The 10,452-nt window shown below is 51.4% G+C and overlaps 1 protein-coding gene across 1 annotated transcript in view; it reads left to right on the forward strand.

Annotated features, from left to right (window-relative positions):
• POR (P450 (cytochrome) oxidoreductase) overlaps positions 1-10,452 on the forward strand; it is a 26,672-nt gene that overhangs the window by 8,690 nt on the left and 7,530 nt on the right. Inside the window, 4 exon segments of the mRNA XM_010292807.1 lie at positions 625-817; positions 7,955-8,003; positions 8,856-8,984; positions 9,599-9,748. Of these exon segments, the coding sequence (XP_010291109.1) occupies positions 639-817; positions 7,955-8,003; positions 8,856-8,984; positions 9,599-9,748 (507 nt within the window). The 5' untranslated portion in view covers positions 625-638.

Below are 10,452 nucleotides of genomic sequence, written 5' to 3' on the forward strand. Positions count from 1 at the left end.
GGACGGGACTGGGAAGCCAGAGGTCCAAAAAGAGGTAATTACTAGAAATCCAATCTGCATGCAGAGGTGGATAGTAAATGAGAAGTATTCATTGTTTGTGTTGTCATGACCTAATGTGGGGGATGCTCAAAGTACCACCATGCCACAGATCTGCTCTGCAGTTCATAAGCACAGCGGTAGGTCTGGGGCATCGTATTACCTTGTGGAAAGGAGGGAGAAAGCCCCAGATCTATGGGGTGACTGCTCTGTGGTGAGTAAGGGGTTAGGTAAAGGCTGGCTAGGAGTCCCTGTTGAGTTTTGTGGGGTGTTAGGAGCCAGGTTGGGCTCCCTGGCTGGAATGTGGGACTGCTCCGACAGTGCTGGTGAAGGGGGAGCGGAAATAATTTCTGATGGATCAGTGTGGATAAACTGGGAAGGGAGAAGGTTGGTGGGACAGTAAGATACCTTGGGGCGCAAAAGGATCTCACGGTGGTGCAAAGTCTTTAGAGAAAGAGTTTGTTGGGCTGCCTTGTGCTCCTAAGAGTAAACGTATAGTGGAAAAGCATGCTCTGAACGGCCCTTAATGCTCTGGTCTTCGATGGCACTGTGTGACTGCTGGCGTTCATTTGTTTTTCTTTCTTACAGTGCCTTTGACCACCATGGGGGATGCTGGCGTGGAACCGACCATCTCCCCTTCTGACAACACTGCACAGCAAGACTCTCTCTTCAGCATGACGGACGTGTTTATCATCTCGCTCATCACTGGGCTTTTTACTTACTGGTTCTTCTTCCGCAAGAAAAAGGAGGAAGTCCCAGACCTCCCCAAAATACAATCAGTGTAAGTAACAACTCTCAGGCAGGGTTGAGTGTAGCTTTCAGTCTTGCTTATGGTGGCTCCTTGGAGGCTATGTGGGAAGATCAGCTGGATTCTGGGAGGTCCCCAGGCCGGGGGACTTTAGTCCCCAAGTGCATTTCTCTCCCCTCGCGTTTCTTCTGAGCTGTTCACCTCGCAATGCAGAAACCCCCAAGGAAGAGCCAGGCTGCAGTTCTGCCTTACCCCACTGTGTGGCCCAGATCAGTAATTTGCCTTTCCCAAGCAAGGCAAAAAAAGGCAAGGCAGTGCCCCTGGCTGTACTTCAAAACTCTTAAGGATTGCTTTGGCTGTTCTCTGCGTTTTTCTGATAAAAGTCATATTTAGATAAATCTGGAGAAAGGTGGACTTGCTCTTAAGATTTCTGATAGGAAACCTGCTTATCTACCCATAGCCATGAAGAGAAGAAATAGTTTCGGGGAGCTGGGAGGTAGTTGCTGGGCATGAGCTGCTTGGCAGCTCTTGTGAAACTTGCTTGGCTTTGATGCCAGGTTACCGCAGCAGCAGGAGACTGGATTTGGAGAGGGAGAGGTCCTTGTTCCACCCTGTCTTCTGCAAAGGGCTTAGGGTGTGTTAGTGGAGATCTGGGTGCATTTAGTTCTTTGTCTCAGTCACATACCAAACTTAACATCGGTTTTCTGCTGGGCTTTTTAGCTCATTCCTTTTGCTTCCTTCTGGAGCATTGTTAAGAGCAGTAAATAGAGGTTTGAAATCTGCTGCAGCAGAGACCGTAGGAGCTGGTATGCAATCCCTTCAGTCCCTCAGAATCTGTTCCCTGTGTGGGTGCAGTTTGCCCCAGAGAGAAAGCCAGCCTCATTCTAAGCCCAGCTTTCCAGTATTAAGCTTCTGCAGAAGGTAACCACACAACAAAGGTGATTCCTCTGGGTTTGTAATGCCAGCTGCAAATTCACTGTAGGGCCTCCCAGTCCCAAGGGGCTGGTTGTGAGGCCGTGCTGCGAGGGGGGCAAAGCGACGGCTGGCTGCTCACAGTAGGTTCAAGATATAACACATACAGTTGCACCAGCAAGGCATCCTGCATGAAGTGGTTTTCTCCCATGGTACTTAGCAGGTACTGCTCTGGCAAGAAGCACCCTGAAATAGTTCTCAGTCCTTCATTTTGAAGTGTTACAGCCTGCTGTGGAAAGAAGCTGCAGCAGGACCTATCCATAGGCTGCTTCAGATGAGGAGGCTTGGTGATAAGCCACGGTGTTTCAGCAGAGGATTGATACTCTTTTTACCCTGTGTGTGAAAGCTAAATCAAACACAGCAAGCAGTTGAGGGTCTGTTATCTCAGACCTGTGATGTGTAGATATAGTGGGTTATGCTCCTTTCAGTTTTCAGGGCTTGTCAGCCAGTGTTTCTGTTCTAATTCAGGTCATAATTGAAAAGGAGCAGGTTTGGTCTCATGGTTTCTTGCTCTGGTCAGATTGTAATGCCCTCCTCTGGTGACAGAGCCCTCTGCTTGAAGGCAAGCCTGGGGCACTAGGTCTGTTGTGAAACTCTGGGTAATGGGAAGGGTAGCACACAAATCGGAACAAACCCTCAGGCAGGCTGTGTGCACTGGTGTTGCAGGAGGATGGAAAGTATGTTTTCTGTCTGGGAGGGGATTAAAAGGAAGAAATGTCCCTGGCTGCGGTACCTTGTGCGTGCGAGGCTGGTAGCAACACAGCTATCCATGTCTGCTCGGCTGTATGTTGGGAATTTGTTCTGTTGAATTGGTCAGACACTTTCCCTCTTGTGCCTGGCAAGGGAGGGCTGTGTGTGTCGGTGAGTGTGGTTGCCTCTGGAGACTGTAACGAGAACGGCTGCATTGCAATGAGTGCTAAGCTGGCTGGAGAAATGGCACTATCAATCTGAAATTAGATCCTGGCATGGTGCAGAGTGACTCAGGGAACTCCCGTGCTCACCGTCCTTGTGATTCTTTCCACACACCAGCCATCACATGCAGCTCTTCCAGAGGCTGTCCTGACCTTGCAGAGAAGTCATGCTGCGGAGGGGCTTGCTGACTATCCCGGGTGTGTGATACCACCTTGTCCTGCTGCAGGACCTCGGCACGTGGGCTTCCGTCTGAGACTGGCTGGAGGTTTTGGCTTTGACCTGACTCATGGGTATTTTGCCCGTGTTTCTTGCATGGGGTCCATGCTGCCTTCTCTGTCTGCATGGGAGATGGCTGGCAGGGAGCACTGTGTGCAACTGCATTTTGGAAAAGTGACAGCCAGGCAGGTGACGAGCACAAGAGGAGGCTTTAAAGTAATTTTTCCCATACGTTAAGCCTGACTCTGCCATTGCGCGTTGTAGTAAGCTGGTCTGAGAACAGCGTGGACCCATAAGCCAAGGCTGTGGCTGGTGATACGTGCATCCTCCGGGACAGAAACAGCAACTTCCCGCAGCTTTTGCACTGTTATTTTATGGGACATGTGAAACTGGGAGGGAAATGAGTGGGGAAAACAAGCTTGTTCAGCCTTGGGTTTCCTTCCTTCCTGTCATCCTTGAGTCTTGGGTGGAGTTTCCTTTCTGATGAACAAGAAAATCAGCAAGATAAAGGATCACACTGTCAGCCGCTGCCTGGGGCTGGCTAGATAGCAAGCTGGTCCGCGGTCAGGCAGACGCAGACCTGTCTGCAGGCAGGGAAGCTGTCCTGGACCTGTGAAGGCAGAGAGCCCTTGCAAGTCTGTCTCAGGCTGAAGTGGAGAGCCTTGACCTTAAGAGGTGTTGCTTTTCTTCAGCATGTTCTCTGCAGCTCTGCCTGGACTCGCCAAACTGTTCTGAACTGTTTTATCTGATGGTATTGGGTGGCCATTTCTGTCGCTTTGGCTCCCAACTTCAGCTTCAGCCGCGGAAGACTGGAGGGTGAAAGTGCTGATCAGCAATTTGGACACATCACGATGGCTGCTGCTTTAATGGGTTTGCTTGCGAGAGCACAAGCAGAGTCTCCGACCTGAACACAGGGTCCGGCACATCGGTGCCTTCCTGGGGTTTTTTGGGAGCTGCCGCTGAGCAGCGTGCCTCGATCAAGCCACATCAGCTCAGTGGGGTCTCCAAAGGAAATGCCCTTAATTGTGGAGGAACAGATGCACAGTCAAAACACCCCATTCTGGATGGCGTCTGGGCTGGATTCACTCCACGTGGCTCCGCCAGCCCACATTGCCCAGGATCTTGCCCCAGCGATGTGTCACTGGGCTCAGCTACTGCTGAGGTGCTTGCTGACCCCTGAGAGCCAAGCGGAGCTGTTCTCCTGCCCGAAGCCCCCAGAGAAGAGGCAGAGTCCAGCTTATGCAGAGGTTTGCCACGTACAAGACGTCCTGTACCTGGGTTGTGTAACACACGCGTGCGTGGGGCAGGCCGGGATACCTCTGACTGAGGATTGCTTGTGTTCTGACCACTTTCAGACTTAATTGAAACCACCGGAGCAGCCTTCCCCGCCGCCTGCTCTGCAGATGTCATTAGGGAGAGCGGCGCTCGATCGCCACGCAGCCGTGGCCACCGCGCTTCATCATGGGGCCGTTGCTGGGGAATGCGCTAATTTATTTTTATTCTTCGGCTGTGCCGCCTCTGTGTGTTTCTCAATCGCAGATTTCTTTCCTTTCTCATGTGCCCGCTCCGGAGTTGTGCAGACTGTCGGCTGGGGGAGATGCAGGCGAGACGGCGATTGGTACGCTGAGTTGTCACCCCCTCCTTTCTCCCCCCACCCCCGTCTTTAACATTGTTTGGGGCAGAAATTGGCTTATCTCTGTTCTGCAGCTATAGAGAAATCCATTCGCTGGTGCTTGTAGGGCTTCCTGTGGCAGGAATTGCTCCAACTCCTTAGCCTGATTAGCTCTCTTTGCCTGCGTGTGTGTTGGGGAGAGAGACCATCTCTAATTTAATTTAATAGGATCCTGAAGAGAACAAGCTCCTTTGAGCTGCCTCCGTAATGGCACTGCCATAGTTACCCGTAGCGTTGCTCACGCGGTGTCTGGAATCGTTTCATTCAGCTACAGCGTCGACTTTTTTTTTTCCCCCCTAAAAAAAGAATATATATAAAAGCAGCTGTGATATAAACAGTTTCCAAGGTAACAAGGCTGGGGGAGGGTTTTGTGTCCCGTCCCCCTGCTCCACGCGGATGGGAGAGGGACGTGTACTGTGGAGGATCCTGGGAGGTTTCATTCTCCACTCCTAATTCCTTTCTGCCACTGCTGCCAGATGTTGCAGTTTCTCAGGACTGTGCGGATCCACTCGGTAACTTCCAAAGCCCTGCCACGAGGATCTGAGCGGACAGGACCACTCCTGCTATGACCCATGCCGGGTCCTTTTGTGCCGCTCTCTTCTCCTTAACAAAAGGCTGACGCTTGGCTTTAACACCCAGGAGGAGCAGAATGGAAAGGCCTGTGTGCGTGTTGCTCCAGAGCTAAGTTAGATCCGTCCCCCCACACCTCCCCTTGCAGACAGACACGGCTGCCCTGCGACTCTTTGTCTGCCTCTTCCCTGCCCCAGTCATGGGCTGCGTGTACTCGGCCCCGCAAGAAGAGACGGCTGTGGCGAGGTGAGTTGATCTGCCCGGCGGGCGGACGGGATCGCTCCGACTTGGAGTGTCGCTCCTGCAGCCCCAAAGCTGGGTGGGGTGGGGTGCCTTTCCCTGCTGGGGCAGGAGGAGAAGGAAGGGAAGAGGCTCTGCTCGGAGGCAGGCTGCTCCGGAGGACACCCTGCTGTCAGTGCTTGGTTTCTCTGCAACGTCCAGGCTGTGTTCTCACTTCTGGGTGTACATGTGCTTTTGGGAGGAAAGCCACAAGCACGGGAGCTTTCTGAATGAAAGGTGTTCAGCCGAGACGAAGACTGTGCTATTATTGCTGAGCTGTCGGTAACTTCCTCCTCCTTTTCTTCCTCCTGAAATCACAGCGATGGGAGAGCCCTGGGAGTCGCTTGTGCTGTGGGCTCTCGCCAAGGGTGGGCAATCTGCACAAGCCAAAAGACTCACTCTGCCAAGGGAGTTAATCCCCTTTCCTCCACCTGTCACTTCTAACTCTCTTAGTCGCTACCCTGAGCTACCTAAGCTGTATGAGCAGTCGTTGCTGAAAATACGTTTTTTCTTCTGTTTTCCTGGCTGAGCGGTGAAAATGAGTGTCATGTCTGTCTTCAGTGTCTGTGCATTTTTGCAGCTCAGACATTCAAGCCACCCTGATGAAGCAATTTCAGGGAGTTGTGTAGCCTTTTTTCAAAAGCCAGACTCGTTATTTCGTCTGTGTTGGAGCTTATTTCTTCTGAGTCTGTTCTTTACCACAGTGCTTCAGTGCAGGGTTGCCTCCTTTGAAAACGGATGAGCTCCATGTGCTGCACCCCCTTCCCTTCCAAAGGCAGTTTGCTGAAAGGATCTAAAACTTTATTTTTCCTCCTTTAAAAGTGTTTTGTTTAGCAATTGACTTATCAGCTATTTTAATTGGATCTCATTTGCAGAGGGCAGTAAACTGAGAGGTTCACCAGGGACCTAAAAGCGAAGTGAGAGCTGGGTCCTGTAAGCAAGCTGGGGGGCAACTCTCCTGAGCCCTTGTCCCAGAGGTTTTGGGGTTTTGAGGCTGCTTTCTCAGAGTTGCTTGTGATATCCCTGTTCCCAACTGGGGACAAATGACAACATGGGGAGACTGTTAACTGCTGAGAGAGCAAAGTGGGGGGTGTGAAGCAGCTCTCTCCTGGGAGCACAGCTGCCTTGAGTAGCTTTTTTGGGTAGAGTTTGCTCGTCTTCAGTGTATGCTGTATGAGACTGTGGTGGTGCTTGGCACTCTCAGGCCTGGTTATGGAGCTCCTTGATACCGTTGGGTAAAAAGGGGTGCTTGAAGGCATGCTTTACTGAACGTCCCCCACCCTGCCACTCTGTGTGTGTGCTCTCTGTAAATGTCTCTGCACATCCGCAGAGATTTCTCCCTCTGGGCTGCAGAGTTTAGGAAACTGTTAGAAAGCTCTGCACATTCTCACATGGGCCAGAGCCAAAACCATTTGTTTTTTTTGCCTGGAGGCTTCTCTCTTCCCACAAGAGACCCAGCCTTGCATTCTTCCATTGTGAAAGAGAAACGGGTCCCACATTCCTCTTCCCCACTACTGAAGCTCCAGCGGGAAAGACAGCAAGTGAGCTCCTGGTACTTGTCCTTTTGCCTTGAAAAGACCCCAGTGCCTAATCGGCCTGTGGCTAGAGCCACCTCTGCTTGTGGGGCTCCGAGGGTCCCCCAGGCTGGGTTGCTGTCACCCTGTGACACTGAAAATCCATGGGTATGCTTAGGATAGCAAAGCTCTTCTGGTTCCCTGCCTAATAGGGTAGCCATAATGGTGTGCAACTCTGCCTCAACGCTTCTGATGCTGCTGTGGTTTGTCCCTCTTGAGAGAGAGAGAAAGCCACCTCCCTCTGTGCCGGAGATCTGTGCTGGGGATGGAAACCCTGGCGTGGGAACGAGCCCTGCGGGACCTCGGCAGCAGCGCTCGCCTTGCCAGAGGCTCCGTGCGTCTGATCAGCTGCGTCTGCCGGCTCCGCAGGACTCTCCAGCTCTGGGACTCGTGTCTGGCATGCCGTTTTGAGGTCAGAACAGCTGGTTTTCAGCCCTGTCTGACTTCAAGCTTGGGGAATCCACCCCAGGGGCATGGCTTGGGACTGATGCTCTTGCCTGTCTGCTGTGGTGGGGGTAAGCCCAGAGCGCTCTGTTCCCTTCTCTCCCACTGTGGCTTGGCCCCTGAGATTTGTCTGGAGGTGTTCTCTTGCGTCGTAGCTCTAGGAGATCCTTGTAACCTGCTCAGCTATGAAACTTTTCAGAGCAATTGATAAAGTAAATGTTTCCTGACACCTAGGGCTGAGTGGGGGGCTTTGTCTGTGGGAGGATTTACTGATGGAGGTAAGGCAGGGTGCCAGCTATTCCCCTGTGCTCTGAGAGTCCCTGGTCTGTGGCTGTGTGCAGAGGAGAAGCCCTGAAGCTGAGCGATGGGCATGCCTGGGACAGGGTGAATAAAAGCAGTTGATGGGTCTCTGACCACTTTGGGCAGCCTTCTGAGATCTGGTACCGTTTTGGGCGCTGCTTTTTCCCCACTTGCTTATTCCTGATCTTAACGAACGTGCTCATCTGAAAGGAGGTTCCTCCTGTCTTTCAGAGCAGCTCCAGTGAGGGATAGCAGCTTCATTGAGAAGATGAAGAAGACGGTAAGCTTCTTGCTCTGGCTACACAGAGTGCTGGGAAGGTGGGGGAGCTCATGTCCTTCCTCGTTTCCTCTGGAGACTGTCTAGCTGTGAGCAGCAGGGACTGGTTTGGATACAGACACATCTGCTGCAAAGAGCGTCCAGAGGAAGGCTGTGTGGGCAGGCAAGGAATAACTCTTTCAGTCTATGCCTGAGAGTTGTTCTTAGAGAAAAAACTAAAGTGAAAATTTGGTGGGGGGGAAAAAAAAGTGTAATATGAGATCAAAGTCAGGAGGGAAATGGCAGAGATTTTAAAAGTTATTGACTGGCAGTTGTTTATCTGCATGGTTGGTTCCCAAATTGGCTCACTCTGGAATGGGAATTGCACACAGAACTGGCAGCTTTTGACGACTCAGGGCTGGACCAAGAGGAAGCAGAGGAAGAAGCAAGGGCTGGATGTATTTTCCACTTTACTTCAAAGTAGCTGGCTTGCAGCAGAGCAGGAGCTCGAGAACTTAGGCACTTTTCCCAAAGCTTAGGCAAGTCTGCTTTCTTATCCAGCAAGTTCCCTGTTTCCAGGAGTCACACTGCAGCCTTGAGGCTGAGAATAAATCTTGAGGGTTTTTTCTTTGCTTTGGGTTTTAGTCTGACCTGAGTCACTCCTCTGAGATTGACAAGAGTCATGTTCTTACTAACAGCTTAGCCTTGAGTTTTCTACCGCAAACCCAGCATGGAATCCCTGCGCAAGCTGCCTTTAGGTTGCAGTCCAGGGCTCCTGATCCCAGGCGTTTCCTTTGTCTTTGACAAGATGTACTTCTTCCACGCATTTGCCAAATGAGTAATCTCCATTTAACAGGGATTTCTTTTTCTCTCCAGGGGAGAAACATAGTGGTTTTCTATGGTTCCCAGACGGGTACAGCAGAGGAGTTTGCCAATCGCCTCTCCAAAGATGCTCATCGCTATGGCCTCCGGGGCATGGCAGCAGATCCAGAGGAGTATGACTTGGTAATTTAGCCATGAACAGCCTCAGGATAGGTGACACCCTTTTAGTGTCCCCTAAAAAACCAGAAAGGACCTAGCCAAGGGACAGTTGCCATTTTAGTAGTGTCATTTAGAAGAGAAAAGGCAATTAGATTGGCCTGAGATGCAGAGGTGGGCTTGGTTCTTGTCAATCTACGGATTTGGGGTGAACGCCGCAACACAACTGAAAGAGGAAGGTAGTGTGGAGTGTTTGGGAGTGGAGAGTCATCTGTTGGCAGCGTGAAACTTGCTCTGTATTCCTTGCGTAGTTAGCATTAAACCCATGCTGCTGCAGTCTTGCACAGAGGCATTGACGCTGGTTTGCTCTCCAGGGTGAACAAGGATCCTGGTCCCTTAAAGGCTTGTATGGAAAATCCCATTGCTTTTCTGGTGGGGTAGAAGTATTGACTTGCAGTCCAGTGAGGTGGCTAGCTTCATTTCCCCTGACATTTTGGCCTTTTCCAACCCCTTTTGTAATCAGCTGTTTGACATTACGTGGTGCTGTTCTGCACACCAGAGGTAGCCGCACTGTAGGAATAGGCTTGCCCAATAATCACATTGTGGGGTCCTTGAGGGTTTATTCTTTCCTTTGGTTGTAGTCGGACCTGAGTCGCCTCTCTGAGATTGACAAGTCCTTAGCTGTGTTCTGCATGGCCACTTACGGCGAGGGTGATCCCACGGACAATGCCCAAGACTTCTATGACTGGCTGCAGGAGGCCGATGCTGACTTGTCGGGTCTCCGATTTGCAGTAAGTGGCTCAATTCCAGTTTATGTTGCATTTGGGCAGGAAAGTCAAAAGGCCTCCACAGTGCCTGCACATGGCTTGGGGAAAGGCACAACATGATGTCTATGCCTTGTACGCCTGTGTTGGCTGCGGTCCCTATTGTCTTCCTCTCCAAGCTTTGTGGACACTTGCAAACGTATATCTGGGGGCTTTAAATGCAGATGTCGAGTAGTCTTCCCACTCCCTAAATCACAAGGGTTTTCTGGTAATGTCTTGCCACAAACAGCCCAGCAGGCATTGAATACAAGGTCTGTAAATGAGTTACAGGCTGCTGCTGCTCTTCAGAAGCTAATTCAGCAGCCTTGGGCCAGATCTTCTCCCACAAATTAAATCACTTGGAGGAGTGTGTGGCTCTTTTCCTGTGCTGAGCTGAATAATTGGCTGAGATACAGCCACCTCACCTAAACCCTGGCCAAGTTCCTTAGGCAGCATAATTGCAAATGAGGAGAAGTTCCACTGCTGAAGTTAATGTCAAGCTGCTCTGTATAAAGCAGTGAGCAAACATTTGCTGAGCGGTTTGTGGGAGGCAGTGGACAGCAGTTGGTCTCCAGGCAGTCCAGGCTCTTACTGGTCCCTCGAGGAGGTGGTGCAGGCAGCTCGTGTACATGCATCCTCTTGATGTGCCTGCGGCCTGGCTCCCGGGAGGTCTTGGGTCCTGCTGACCCGAT

This window comes from Phaethon lepturus, unplaced genomic scaffold (assembly GCF_000687285.1).
Source record: "Phaethon lepturus isolate BGI_N335 unplaced genomic scaffold, ASM68728v1 scaffold41598, whole genome shotgun sequence".
Classification (NCBI taxonomy): Eukaryota; Metazoa; Chordata; class Aves; order Phaethontiformes; family Phaethontidae; genus Phaethon; species Phaethon lepturus.